This window comes from Octopus sinensis, linkage group LG7 (assembly GCF_006345805.1).
Source record: "Octopus sinensis linkage group LG7, ASM634580v1, whole genome shotgun sequence".
Taxonomy (NCBI): domain Eukaryota; kingdom Metazoa; phylum Mollusca; class Cephalopoda; order Octopoda; family Octopodidae; genus Octopus; species Octopus sinensis.
In genome coordinates this window covers 113,234,563-113,250,559 of record NC_043003.1, presented here as the reverse complement: position 1 = coordinate 113,250,559, position 15,997 = coordinate 113,234,563, and the positions used below count along the sequence as shown (strand labels likewise).

At 40.4% G+C, this 15,997-nt stretch overlaps 1 protein-coding gene across 1 annotated transcript in view; it reads right to left on the bottom strand.

The window, feature by feature from the left end:
* Nucleotides 1–2,224, bottom strand: part of LOC115214519 (uncharacterized protein K02A2.6-like) — a 26,638-nt gene extending 24,414 nt beyond the window's left edge. The window contains exon 1 of the mRNA XM_029783719.1: nucleotides 2,086–2,224. Coding sequence (XP_029639579.1) covers nucleotides 2,086–2,224 — 139 coding nt within the window. The remainder of the gene's footprint in view (nucleotides 1–2,085) is intronic.
* Between the last annotated feature and the right edge of the window lie 13,773 nt (nucleotides 2,225–15,997).

Below are 15,997 nucleotides of genomic sequence, written 5' to 3'. Positions count from 1 at the left end.
TGTCGGACGTCTTGGATATCGGGGCGATAGGCACTCCAGTAAAGGAATATGTAGCGGTGAGAGGAGCAAAGATTAACCAGAAGTCAGTGGACATGCAGCTCGGCACTTGGAGAGGCAGGTCCATACCGAACGACAGTGTCGTTGGACACCTGACGGAATGTTAAATTGTTCGGGGTTTGGTTGGTTCCAGATCTCCAAGTGGACAAGAACTGAGAAGAGATCACAAGCAGGGTGGTGGCCAATCAAACCCAGAAATAAGGTGAGAAAAAGCTGTCCCTGAGGGGTCGGGTGGCGGTGGAAAATGCGTACAACGCATCCATCATATATTACCTATTTCTTTGCTACCCTCAAGGGGCTAAACAGAGAGGACGAACAAGGACAGACAAACGGATTAAGTCGATCATATCGACCCCAGTGCGTAACTGTACTTATTTAATCGACCCCGAAAGAATGAAAGGCAAAGTCGACCTCGGCGGAATTTGAACTCAGAACGTAACGGCAGACGAAATACGGCTACGCATTTCGCCCGGCGCGCTAACGTTTCTGCCAGCTCGCCGCCATCATATATTACCGCCTGACCGTTGTTCCTTGCCCTGCATCGTGGTTGATTAAGCTGGAAGGGACAGGTTCCGCTTTGTCAGAAGGTCTATTTGTTGTCAGCATCCGCTGTGAGGCAGTTTGGGGAATACCGTGGTTAACGATGCGCAAGCAAGCGCTGAGAATGCATCATCTCCAGCGATATCTTATCAGTGAACAGGAGTGGTCACAGTTTGATCCCCGCTGCTTCCATATATGAAGACAGGGCGGTTAGCACCAAGTGTCTCCAAGTGCTCCCAGCTTTCAATCAGTCATAGACTACTATAGGGAATTAGTGGAGGGCAACAGCCACGACGTTCCGGGGGAATCTCTATCTATTGCAGATGAGCAATTGGCTGGTCTATTGCGGAGAAGGTTCTAACGTTGGCGATGTACTACGGTGCCAGCTGTTCACTAACAGTGAACTAAAGTAACACCAATTATTTGTCGAGCACCATCCGGAGTATTCGAGCGGTTCCAAGCAGTGCTGATTTCTCCAAGTGTTCCACCCTTATTGGAGCTCCTATTTATTCCATGTACTTCTCAAGATTTTTGATCACTGTTCCCATGGATCCGACAATTATTGGAGCTACTGCCACCTTACTCATCAACCCCAACTGCTTAATCTCCCACGCTAACCTGTCATATTTATCGACTTTTCTTTCTTCCTTATCACATAACTTGTTGTCAGCTGGGCATGCTATATCTATGATCGTTTGCTTTTTTTCTCAATTACCACTGTCTAGCTTCCTATTCTCTCTCTCATGGTCGCACTGAATCATAATCCCCATAGGATTATCATTTTTAAGGATAACTAGATTGTAGGGTACTTCTAAGATTTTCATATTTTTTTTTAGATTGGCTAATATTGATCCCAATGCTCCGATAACAATAGGGATAACCTCCATGTGTGACTCTCGTAGCTGCCACATCTTAGTCATCTCAATTCTCAGGACTTCATATTTACCATCTTTTTCTCTTTCTTTCCTGATGATGGGTTGATCTCGTGGCATTGCCACGTTAATCATTAGGCACCCATGTTTGTCCCTCCTAAAGGTTACTATATCAGACCTTCAGTGCTCTAAGACTTTGTCTGTCTGGAAATCAAAGTCCCAGACGACTTTTGCCGTCCCCATTCGTCCATTACCTTTTCCAGTGTATGTTGGCACCAAGCACCCGTAACCTCACATCCATACATACGGCATAGTAGCCAGTGAATGTTTTGGGTTACCTTGTCGTGTCTACGCTTGTACTCTTTCTGCGAAAGACTTTCAAAAGCACTAAGAATGTGAGTCACATTTTCGACCCTCTTAACACACTCTCTGCAGAGGTCTGTTGCACCTGTGTGGCATATATTCTTTATCACTGAGTTGGTATTCAATGCCTGGTCCTGGTTGATTAGGCTTTCAGTATTCTGTTTTAGGTCACCCTTGTTGAGCCACCTCCATGATGCTTCCTGGTCTTTTAATTTGTTGGTTTCACGGTGGAACTGACCATGTAATTCCATACGGAGTAGGGTTTCTTCTTTCTCGTTGACTGGTCTTGTTCGGAATTTATGAGCACTCTCAAGTCCATTTTTGTTAAATCCTTTTGCATTAGCAGCAGACTGTAGCAGGTCTTCTTTGCTGTTTACCAAACATTCTGCCATGTTTCTTCTTACACTGTTGATGCATTCCCGTACGCTAATCAGCTCACGTCCACCCTTACCTCTCTTCATATAGAGCCTGTGTACATTTACCTTACGGTGGAGGGCTCCATCGTTATTGTCATTCGGGTAGTGCGATCGATTTTGTCAATCTCCGCTTGTGTCCATCTCAAAATGGGTGCACTATAGTAGACTACAACAGTCCATATATCAATGGCAGTCACAAGGTCCCTTGAGTTGAGCTTTGATATCAAGGGACGTTTGAGGCCTTTGAAATATGCAGTGGTGATCTTGTCTTTCATTTCTTTGTGAAAGATATTGTCCAGCTCCAGGATCCCACTGGACTTGTACCCATCACCATCTGGGTCTTCCATTCTCTCTCCTTTTAGCAATGCTGTGCCCCTAAAATTTACTGTTTTCCCCCGCTTCAAAGTAAGCACTGCACACTTCGAGATACTGAATTCCATCCCTATATCCTTGATGCACATTTCCATAGTCTCAACCAGCCTCTCCATTTCAGAATCTGTTTTTACAAACAGTTTTAAATCATCCATGAAGAGAAGGTGGTTGAGACAAGGTCCATTCTTTCTCAGTTCATATTGCACGTTGGTTTTACATAGGACACTAGAAAATGGGATCAAGGCTATAACAAATAGCAGAGGTGAACAAGAGTCTCCTTGGAAGATACCTCTTCTGATTGCTACCTCGGCTAAGTGCTGGCTGTTACAGGAGAGACGGGTTTTCCAACTAGACATGCTGCTCTTAATCAGTGCACACACGTTTACAGCTATTCCACACATGTCGGGTGTTTCCAAAACCCACGAACGCGACAAATCGTAAGACTTTTTGAAGTCGTTCCAGGACATGCACATCTTTTAGTGGTACCGTTTACAGTATGCCTGTCTATCAAGAGGGGGTCCTTGGTGCCCCCGGATCCTTTTCGGCATACCTTTTGCTCTACTGGCAGCAGATTGTTTTCCGCAAAGAACCTGTATATTTTCCCCTCCGAGGGCAGCAGTTGCAGGAGCTGTAGTAGTAGTAGTAGTAGTAGTAGTAGTTGTTGTTGTTCTTATTATTATTAGTCTACACTAATTTGATATCAAAAGTTCTTCCTTTTTACTCAGATAAAAATCATTTGTTAACCACCTGCTTTCTGCGGATTTTCACTACTTCACCCATTCCCTCCTTGCCCCTCTCCTCTTATCTCCATCCCGTTTCTTCTTCTTCTTCTTCTTCTTCTTCTTCTTCTTCGCTTTTCGTTGCCGTTGTCGTCGTCGTCATCGTCATCATCGTCTCATCGTCGTCGTCGTCGTCGTCTTCGTCGTGGTCGTCAACATGATCATGATCACCATATTCTTATTCTCCTCCTCCTGCTCCTCTTCCTTTCTCGCTTCTGTTACGCCCCCTCCCGCCCTTCTTTCTCACATCTCTTCTTCTCTATCATTCAAATAATGATTTTTCCATTCCATTATAGCAACACGTTTAATGCAAACGAAATTGCTCAGGTGCCGGAGAATGTTGGAGAATTTGTTGAAAGAGAAACCAAAAAGCAACAACAACAAAAATAGCAGCTATTTTAGTTGTTTTGCCAAGAAAACTTGAATAAAAATATACAGGAAAACGAAGAATCGGAGGAAAAGAAGGAAAAAAGGACAAACACATGCTTACATGCAAATCACGAACACACACATACGTGTATGGATTCATACATAAGTATATATATATACATACATATACATACATACATACATACATACATACATACATACATATATACATACATACGTACATATATACATATATACATACATATATACATATATACATACATACATACATATATACATACATACATACATATATACATATATATACATACATATATACGTATATACATATATATATATATATATATACATACATATATGTATATATATATATACGCATACATATATATACATACATACACACATACATACATACATGCATACGAACATTCACACATACATACATAAATGCATGCTCGCATACATACATACGCGAATAATGAAGCTGCTGTTATTACTGTAGCAGACAGATACCACGAATTTCTGATATAGTTTGAAGGACAAATGTCTTACGATCGGGTACGCATGGGGAATATAATGGCCGCAGCACTTAACTGGCAATTATTTGATTAAATATCAGGGGAAAATGAAGGTGGAAGGTAATTTGGAGGGAGGTGGGGTTTCATTCAGACATCACGTGACATAAATCTATAAAAACACTGCAGTTGCGCCCTCTACCTCTTCTCTAACTTTGTTACCCGCCATAACATCGAAATTAAACTTGTAACTTTCCGCGTTATTGCAATCAACTGCAATGATTGTAAGAAAGAAAGGTAAAAATAGAAAGAAAGAAAGAAGAAATGAAGATAGGCGCATGAGTGGCTGTGTGGTAAGTAGCTTGTTTACCAACCACATGGTTCTGGGTTCAGTCCCACTGCGTGGCATCTTGGGCAAGTGTATTCTACTATAGCCTCGGGCCGACCAAAGCCTTGTGAGTGGATTTGGTAGGCGGAAACTGAAAGAAGCCCGTCGTATATATGTATATATATATATATATATGTGTGTGTGTGTGGTGTGTGTGTGTGTGTGTGTGTGTGCGTGTGTGTGTGTTTGTGTGTCTGTTTGTCCCCATAGCATTGCTTGACAACCGATGCTGGTGTGTTTATGTTCCCGTTACTTAGCGGTTCGGCAAAGAGACCGATAGAATAAGTACTGGGCTTACAAAAGAATAAGTCCCGGGGTCGAGTTGCTCGATTAAAGGCGGTGCTCCAGCATGGCCGCAATCAAATGACTGAAACAAGTAAAAGAGTAAAGAGTAAAAAGAGTAAAGAAAGAAAGAAAGAAAAAAGAAAGGAAGAAAGAAAGAAGACCTAAACTTGGACGAGATAAGATCTCTTGCTCGTCACCGCGTCCCATTTCTTCTCCGCCTACAGTTCTGTAGCAGAGGAATTTAACCGGTGCATTCATCCAGCGAGGTACGATATTGCTGGATACCAACGTCCTGTGTGACATGGTGTCGAGTTGCGTTATTTGAATGACTTCCATATTTGGCGGAATCCCGTTCCTGGTGTAACGTGTTTAATGCTTGTATATTGGTATATGTGACCAAGTTAGTCTTTATTGTTTGTGTTTATGGTTGTATAATTGATGAATTTCTCTTTTACTTCGTGTTCGAGGAATGTGTTCTGACTGTTAGAGTGTGTTGTATTTCATTGTGCTTGTGAGAGTTGTGTCTGTGATATACGGTTGTAGTGACGGTAATGAGCATAATGATGTTCATAAAACTGGTGTAGATTCCGTTGAGGGTGATAATGATGAATCGTCTCTTGAAGGCTCTTCCCCCACGTGTTCGTACTCTCTCTCTTTTTTTACTCTTTTACTTGTGAAGGCGCATGGCTCAGTGGTTAGAGCGTCGAGCTTACGATCGTGAGGTTGTGAGCTCGAATCCCGGACTGGGCTGCGTGTTGCGTTCTTGAGCAAGGCACTTTATTTCACGTTGCTCCAGTTCACTCAGCTGTAGAAATGAGTTGCGACGTCACTGGTGCCAAGCTGTATCGACCTTTGTCTTTCCCTTGGATAACACTGGTGGTGTGGAGAGGGGAGGCTGGTATGCATGGGCGACTGCTGGTCTTCCATAAACAACCTTGCCCGGACTTGTGTCTAGGAGGGTAACTTTCTAGGTGCAATCCCATGGTCATTCATGACCGAAGGGGGTCTTTACCCTTTACTTGTTTCAGTCATTTGACTGCGGCTATGCTGGAGCACCGCCTTTGATCGAGCAACTCGACCCCGGGACTTATTCTTTTGTAAGCCCAGTACTTATTCTATCGGTATCTTATGCCGAACCGCTAAGTAACGGGGACATAAACACACCAGCATCGGTTGTCAAGCAATGCTAGGGGGACAAACACAGACACACAAACACACACACGCACATATATATATATATATACATATATACGACGGGCTTCTTTCAGTTTCCGTCTACCAAATCCACTCACAAGGCTTTGGTCGGCCCGAGGCTATAGTAGAAAACAGTTGCCCAAGGTGCCACGCAGTGGAACTGAACCTGGAGCCATGTGGTTGGTAAACAAGCTACTTACCACACAGCCACTCCTGTACCTCTCACATTCTTTTGGATTATTTTTGTTTCGTTATTTCTTTATTTTCTAAACCATTTCTTACTGTTTGCTATTTAGGGACCTCACCATCACCTAGACCTAGAGCACATCTGTGATGTGATTTGGGAAGAAGCATGTCTTAAAAGATCTACAGAATTGCTCCCTTGATATAACTGATGTTGTTATCGGATTCTTTTGCAGTTGCCTTAGCTGTCCTTTCTGATGAGGTGGTCGTTGATGGCAGTATAATTTTTGCTGGCCCAGTTGATATAGAAGCTACTTCAAGTCTTTTATCTGGGGGTGCCGTTACTGTTGCTGCTGGTTCTATTCTTGCTGCTGTTTCTGCGACAGTTGCTTTCCCAGTCACTACCTTTCATGTTTTCATTGCTATTGGGACTGCATCCTGCTGGTAGTGCTGCTTTCACTTTTGCTAGTGGTCGTGTTGCTGAAGTGATGATGTTGTCCGCAGAAATAGTGACCTTCTATCCCTTCTTTGCTGTGGACAGAAACCCTTATGATGCTTGTCTCACCACGAAACTAACACACCCGCCTTCAGCCTTAAACGGTTACACACATGCTTTTGTGCCGTCTGACAGATTAATCAGGTCAGGGTTGGACTCTGTACTTCTCGATCTGTTTGGATCAACAGTTACACCCGATGCTTTTTCCTGCAACTGGCGCTTCTTCGAAATCTACATTTCAACTCCGGCGAGAACCAGGATGACAGGCTCCACAAAATACACTCTATCGTTGACGAAGTGGCTGAAAATTTCAGAACGGTGTATGTCCCCTCATAGGACGTTTGTACAGACGAGAGTTCGTGGAAATTTAAGGGAAGGTTCCGATTCAAACAACCCAACCCCACCAAACGTACTCGCTTTGCAGTCAAGATTTATAAAGAATGCCAGTCAACTGGCAGAGCCTGTGGGTACACTTGAAATTACAAAATCTACACTGGTTAGGACAGATTGGATCTTCCAGCGTCTACTTTATTGTCAACTGATGTCGTGGTGTCGCCGAATGAAAACTTGTTTGACAAAGGCTACAATATTTATATGGACGATTGGTTTTCTAGTCCAGACCTCTTCATGCAGCTGCAGGTACTGTGAGGACGCACAGGAAAAAACATGCCATCCGATCTTCACAAGATAAAAACTTCGAAAGAGGGAAACAGTGTACCGATGCACCGATAGTGGCATTCTCGCTCTAGAGTGGCGTGACAAGGAAAAACGTCTGCATGTTATCCACAATGCATTCTGCAAGTATGAAGGACGCTTGGAAATAAGATGCGCACGGTAATACCGTAATGAAACCGAGAGTTGTTTCATACAAGGAAGGGATGGGCGGGGTCGATCGCTCAGATCAGCTAGCGATGACACATATATCGTTGAGAAAACTTGTGAAATGGTAGAAAACAATTTTCTTGTGTATAGTTAACATGTGTGTCGTAAACACCCGCTTGATTTGATAGATGTTTGGCGGTTTGGGGTATGGATTGACTTTCAGGAATCTATTGTTCCGTGAAATGGTAGAAGCATCAGACCTGCCACAGTACAGAACGCGTGGATGTCCCAACGCCGGACTCACTCTTCACTGCATAGTGAAGGGATGTAGACATTTTGCACGACTGTTCCCCCACCACCACCACCACCACCACCGCCAAGAAAACAAATGCTTCAAAGAGATGCACAGTATGTAAAGCAAAAAGGAAACGTAAGGAATGTAGATACCAATGTTTACAATGTGATATGCCACTGTTCGTGGGGCCCTGTTTTGAACTCTATCACACTAAAGTTAATTTCTGAATTCATGTGATTGTAAATACATGAAGTTGATCTGACTTGTGCTGTCGAGTGATCTTGTTCAGGAATAATATTGCATGAGTGACCTGCACAGGGATATACTTCAGGTAAATAAACAATACTTGCACAAAAGCGGTTGGCGTAAAAATACGCCGAACGTTATCTCGCACTGAGAGCTGACCTCAATCGGTGCAATGACCGTTGCTGCGCACAGGCAACCGAATGAATCATCGCCGTTAACTGGTTAAAGCGGCTGATGTAAATATATGCCGAATCATTGTCGTGAGATAATTGCTGATCTCAATAGACATGATTACCGTCAATGCAACCTCGTTGCTTGATAAAGAAAAACGCTGTCATGGGGTTAATAAAGAACAGGTGATGAAGCGCGTAATCGGAGAAAAGGACGACAATGAAATAGAAAGAGAGCACGTCAGACAGATCGTGAAACCTCTGCATTACCAATTTTGGAGAGCCTCTGATGACGTATGTGGAATAAGATCCTGGGCTTATTAAAAAAGGGGGAAATTAAAAAAAGAAACGGAGGGCTTAATTGTAGCCGCCCAAGATCAAGCGATAAAAACAAACAACTTGAGAAAAAGTATATTTGGAGAGAATGAGTCAGAACAATTTAGAGCCTGTGGTACTTGGAATGAGACAGTGGCACACACTGTGACAGAATGCCCTAAGTTGGCACAGGAAGATTATAAGAAATGGAGGAACGACCAGTTTGTAACAGCTTTACACCGGAGACGTTTGCTAGAAATGAGATTTTGAAGCTGGAAACTCATGGTACTATCATCGAGTCGAAAGAGTACTTGAGTTGGAGAAATGCAAGATTTTGTGGGACTTTCCTATTCAAACGGACAAGAATTAGAAAAGAATAGACTAGACGTAAGAATTATAGATGAGGAAAAGCGATGTTACTTATCGATCCATCATGTCCCATTTGATACCGGATTGTGAAGAAAGGGGTAGGAAAAACAAAAAATATAATCCCTTGAAATTTAAAAAGGATGAATATGGAGCATAAGAACAGTAAAGGCGGCGCCTATAATAATTGGTTCATTGGGAAGAGTAAGCCAAAATGTCGACAAATGGTTGAAGGAGATTGGAATAGAATGCCTGGTAGAGCTCCTACAAGAAGTTTGCCTCGAAGTGACAGCAAGGATTATCAGGAGAGTTCTAAGCCCTTGAAAGTCTGCTGAAGACTTGTGGATACCTAAAGTTATAGGTAGTAATCGGCTACCCACATAAATCCTATGAGGAATAAGATCAAACCTGAGCCAAGCCAAAATAAGAAGAATGGAGTGCAACGTTTATCTAAGTTGTAAAATTTAAAGGGGACAGAGACCCTACAAAATGGGATGAAAAGGTCAATCCCATAGACATAGGTATAAAATATCAGGCAATCTATCCATCACTGTTGAGTTTGGTTTCAATTAATTTTAAGTCGATTCCGACATTATATTCTACACTTTTATTGATTAAGTCACATGACTTGCTGAAAATGTAAGTTTATTGACTTTTACAGCTGTTTACTCTTCATCAATTTCATTTTCTTTCGTCAGGCAATTATTTTTCAATGTAAACGTTATGATAAGAGAGCGCGTGTTGGGTGAGAGAAAGGTAAGATGGAGGGTGGAGAAAAGAGAAATACAGAAAATCAGATAAGAGTATAGAAAATAACAATGCATGTGTGTGTATGTGTGTACATTTATGTGTATTTGCATATGGATATGTATTCAACTATATTTATATGTACATATATATATATATATATATATATATATTATATATCAGTAATGCAATACAAAGTATTGTCTTCCAGTAAAAAGTAGCCCGTGAGGGAAAATACACAAATTAGTAAATAAATGGCACAACTAAGTACCGATATTTACTGGAAATAGCGAACGTAAAAATACGACGCTAAAGTGTAGCTTCACCGCGTATGTATTAGTAAAAATGCGTGTGTGCAACAAAATAGAGAAAAAAAAACCGTCTTACCTCCAGGGAGAAGATGAAACACCCGGAAAATGGATATGTGGTACCTGCAGGTTTCAGGTTTTGCAAGATATGTCTCTCACCCATATTTGCTTTACCTTCTTCAGCCAAACATATACCAAGACGAAACTACGATGTTACCACATGAATACTAACACACTCGACTGAAATACGGAACGCTAACAGTACGAGAAACGGTGAAGAAGTTTCAAAATATCAGTAATGCAATACAAAGTATTGTCTTCCAGTAAAAAGTAGCCCGTGAGGGAAAAATACACAAATTAGTACTTTCGTCTTGGTATATGTTTGGCTGAAGAAGGTAAAGCAAATATGGGTGAGAGACATATCTTGCAAAACCTGAAACCTGCAGGTACCACATTATCCATTTTCCGGGTGTTTCATCTTTTAGATGTTCTCCCTGGAGGTAAGACAGTTTTTTTTCTCTATTTTGTTGCACACACGCATTTTTACTAATACATACGCGGTGAAGCTACACTTTAGCGTCGTATTTTTACGTTCGCTATTTCCAGTAAATATCGGTACTTAGTTGTGCCATTTATTTACTAATTTGTGTTTTTTCCCTCACGGGCTACTTTTTACTGGAAGACAATACTTTGTATTGCATTACTGATATTTTGAAACTTCTTCACCGTTTCTCGTACTGTTAGCGTTCCGTATTTCAGTCGAGTGTGTTAGTATTCATGTGGTAACATCGTAGTTTCGTCTTGGTATATTGGCTGAAGAAGGTAAAGCAAATATGGTGAGAGACATATCTTGCAAAACCTGAAACCTGCAGTACCACATTATCCATTTTCCGGGTGTTTCATCTTTTAGATGTTCTCCCTGGAGGTAAGACGGTTTTTTTTCTCTATTTTGTTGCACACACGCATTTTTACTAATACATACGCGGTGAAGCTACACTTTAGCGTCGTATTTTTACGTTCGCTATTCCAGTAAATATCGGTACTTAGTTGTGCCATTTATTTACTAATTTGTATATATATATATATATTATATATATATATATATATATATATACACACACACATTCATACAAATATATATGTATACATATACACACGTACATATACTTGCGTTTGTGTATTCATATAAAAGCATATTTTGTTATATATGCATTTATTCACACCCATACTCACATATACATCACGAAGATCACATCCATGACTATACATACATATATACACACATTTGATGATATATACCTCCCAATGGATGAAGTACTGTCTATTACTATCCATACCTTTATGTAACATGTGGCATAATTGTAAACAGGGCAAACTTTAGCCATTTCTCTGCAGACTGAAAAAATGATGAACAACCTCCATCGATATATATATATATGTGTGTGTGTGTGTGTGTGTGTGTGTGATGGACACTGCAGTTCTTGAGTTGTTGCGTTCTGTGAAATGGCACGCCATTCCTTGAAACAGCTGTGGTGGTTGAGGTGGAGGAATTGGGTGTTACAATCATTTGCTTAGAAATTTGCATATATAATGCATTCTTAGCAGTTATCTTCATTCATAAATTATTGGTGCGGTTACTCCATAATATATGTATATGTATGCTTATATATATATCTATATCTATGAATCTATTCATCTATCTAAACACATACATATATATATATATTCATAAACATATGTACGCATAAACACAATTTCACATACACACACACACACGCACGTACACACGCGAACACACATGCACACACACACACACATATATAATCTCTCTCTCTCTCTCTGTATATATATATATATATATATATATATATTCCCAACTATACTTCAGTATGAGTGTGTACGTATGTATTTGCATGTGAATGCTTCCGTGTACATTTCCGTGCTATGCCCGTACCAGGTTTCTGAATTGAAAAGTTGATCCTGTTGCAAATGTGTAACCAGGATTCAATAATGGCATAAATGGAAGCTATTTATGTCTATCAGTTATGATTGAAGAGATAGAGAACAATGATTTATTCGTAAACTATTTTCTCGAATACATTCAACGCAAGCTAACACACACAGAATAATTTAAGATGGAAAAAAAAAAGTTCCTTTGAACTTTCTCCACATGTTAAAGCTCCCAATCTTCCCTGACCTTTCATGTCAGCTACAAATCTATAACATTGTCAATAATCTAAGTTAAAAACTTCGTTTCCATTTCAAATTCGGAATTCTTTTCATTGCTGAACAGTTGCTCACACAATCGGCAAGAGTCGAGTACGTTACTAATTAAGGCAACAGTTTTGTTGCTAATATTTAGCTGTCACAAAGCGGTGAGCTTGCAGAAGCGTTAGCAGGCCGGACAAAATGCTTAGCGGCAGTTCATCCGTCTTGGTGTTCTGAGTTCAAATTCCAACGACGTTGACTTTACCTTTCATACACTCGAGGTCGATAAAACAAGTACCAGTTGACTTTTCCCTTTCCCTGAAATTGCTGACCTTGTACCAAAGTTTGAAACCAATACTTAGCTGCCAGTTCAATCGTCATCAACGTGATCACGAGATATATGTATATATATATACAGACACAGATACATTTACATATGTATGTATGTATGTATGAATACAAGTTATTGCAACGTGACTGGAATCTGTGAGGGTAAAGAAGGGATCTTTTCGGTTTGAACGGCAGTTTTTTCTAGCGGCGTCATGAAATTGCCACTCATAATTATGACCTTAGTATCGATCTATTGCATTTCAATCTCTTTTAGGGTTAGGGGTGGGGGAAAGGTATATTTTTTTCTTCACAAATGTAAATAAACCCAATCTGTTTCTTAAACGAGGGACATATTCATACGGCACAGAATGTGTTTTTACCTCAATAGACGTATTTGATTGGTTGAAATTGCAGAAATTTAAGAAAAAACAACAAATATCTTACAAACTATAGAATTTTCTCAATAAAGCCAAGAGAAAAAGATGTTTTATAAACACATTCTACCAGTATACGAAGTTTAAAGTTTTTTAGTTACCTAGAAATTACGTTAAAAACTGCCGTTCCAACTGAAAAGATCCTAAAGAAGAATTAGGAAATGAATTTTTAAATCTAAATACCAAAAATGGTACTTCCACAATGAAGTTGTGTTGCTTGTAGAATATATCGAGATAAATTTTTTTACTCCAATGTTTTTATTTCTGCGTTTTAACTGGAGCTTGCTTGAAAGAATCTGATGATTAATTTTATTTTAAAGTTTCTACTTTGTTTAACATCGTTAGAGAAATATATCTCGTTGTAAATTACCCGAGTGTCAGGTACAATCAATATCACCGTGAACACCGTGACTGACCAGGCTATCAGATGTTGCTCCACAACGCTGGTCACAATGCGCTTCGCTGGTCACAAATGACGCCACCCCGCTGGCTAAGCGAGCAGGCCAACAGAAGAAAGAGTGAGAGAAAGTTGTGGCGAAAGAGTTCAGCAGGGATCACCACCGCCCCCTGCCAGAGCCTCGTGGAACTTGAGGTGTTTTCGCTCAATAAACATTCACAACGCCCGGTTTGGGAATCGAAACCGCGATCCTACGACCGTGAGTCCGCTGCCCTAACCACTGGGCCATTGCACCTCCACTACAATCAATATACATATGTATTATTGATACATTGATTTCTCACATTGTTAAAAGGTTTCGAATCTGAGGAGGGAAGAACCGATTGAATTACTCCAAGTACAATACATCGTAATTATTTTATGAATAACCTAGCGAACAAAAGGGGAAATCGTTTCTAGCCGTATTTGAATCCATTGAACTAGATATTGCAAAGCAATCCAGCCGAAAAACGGGAAAACGTTTTCAATATCAGGAGCGAATTGTTATTCTCGGTATTGAGAAAAATAACGAATATTAAAATTTACAAATTGATATGCATGCTGGTTATAATAAATTGATATTTTGACCTGAAAGCTTAAACGGTTTTTCTCAATGAATATTCCAAAATTTTGGTAGTTAGCGTACATTTTTCCGTAGACCAAATGTTACCCTTGTAATCTCGACAAACTGTGACGGCTGTGTTTATCTCTACAAATTTGGAGGTAATTCAGCAACATATATGACTGATTCACCCGTGTCCCTTTCCCTACATAAGACCAAGGCTGTATAGATATTAGAGCATTTATAGATAAGTCTTACAGCTGTTTCTAGGATATTAAATAAATATTATCCCTTCATCGGAGACGGTGTGAGAGGAAAAATTATGTCATAGTTAGTTTCGATGTGATACAAATAGAGAGTGAGGTGGAGGAAAGAAAATAGATGTAAGATATGTATGGGTATTGAAGTTGTAAATCCGTTTTATAGGCATAATGGTATATATGTTATTATTCCAATATCCTTTGAGTAAAATCCAAAAGTCCAACAGAGTTTAATATGAGTCCTTCCAAATATAGAGTTTATAAGCAATGTAAGATTCCCTTATGAGTGAGATTCAACAGAGAAGTATCATTATGTATATAAATGTAATTCACCTTATTTGAAACCAGGTTGATCAGCGTCAATGCATGAAAATCTCGGTCCTTGAGTCACTCTGTAACTTTTGCCAATAATTAATAACCACTTCTGTTCTAGGCACAAGGTCCGAAATTACGTGTGGGAGAGGGCCAGTCGCTTACCCTAACCCAGGACGCAACTGGTACTTAATTTATTGACTTCGAAGTGATTAAATGCAAAGTCGATCTCGGTGGCATTTGAAATCAGAACGTAAAGACAGACGAAATACCTATTTCTTTACTACCCACAAGGGGCTAAACACAGAAGGGACAAACAAGGACAGACAAACGGATTAAGTCGATTATATCGACCCCAGTGCGTAACTGGTACTTATTTCATCGACCCCGAAAGGATGAAAGGCAAAGTCGACCTCGCCGGAATTTGAACTCAGGACGTAGTGGCAGACGAAATACCTATTTCTTTACTACCCACAAGAGGCTAAACATAGAGGGGACAAACAAGAACAGACAAACGGATTAAGTCGATTACATCGACCCCCTGTGCGTAACTGGTACTTATGTAATCGACTCCGAAGGATGAAAGGCAAGTCGACCTCGCCGGAATTTGAACTCAGACGTAAGGGCAGACGAAATACCTATTCTTTACTACCCACAAGAGGCTAAACATAGAGGGGACAAACAGAACAGACAAACGGATTAAGTCGATTATATCGACCCCAGTGCGTAACTGGTACTTATGTAATCGACTCCGAAGGATGAAAGGCAAGTCGACCTCGCCGGAATTTGAACTCAGACGTAAGGGCAGACGAAATACCTATTCTTTACTACCCACAAGAGGCTAAACATAGAGGGGACAAACAAGAACAGACAAACGGATTAAGTCGATTACATCGACCCCCTGTGCGTAACTGGTACTTATGTAATCGACTCCGAAAGGATGAAAGGCAAAGTCGACCTCGGCGGAATTTGAACTCAGGACGTAAGGGCAGACGAAATACGGCTACGCATTTCGCCCGGCGTGGTAACGTGCCAGTTCGCCGCCTCCGATTATTAATAATAAAGATGAATGTGTATACATGTTTTGATTCGTCTTTTGCTGTTTGCATCCCCAAACCAACATAAACAATAAGACTATTAAATGATAAAACGACTCCAGTTAAAATTGGTTTGCATTTAGTAGAACAAACTGGGACTAAACAACAACAACAACAACAACAGCAACTACTACTACTGCTACTAATGCTGCTGCTTCTTTGAGGAACCAACAAATGAGTCGCAAAGTGGTTACGAGATATTTCACAAATATCAACTAAATCTAATGAAGAAATCATTA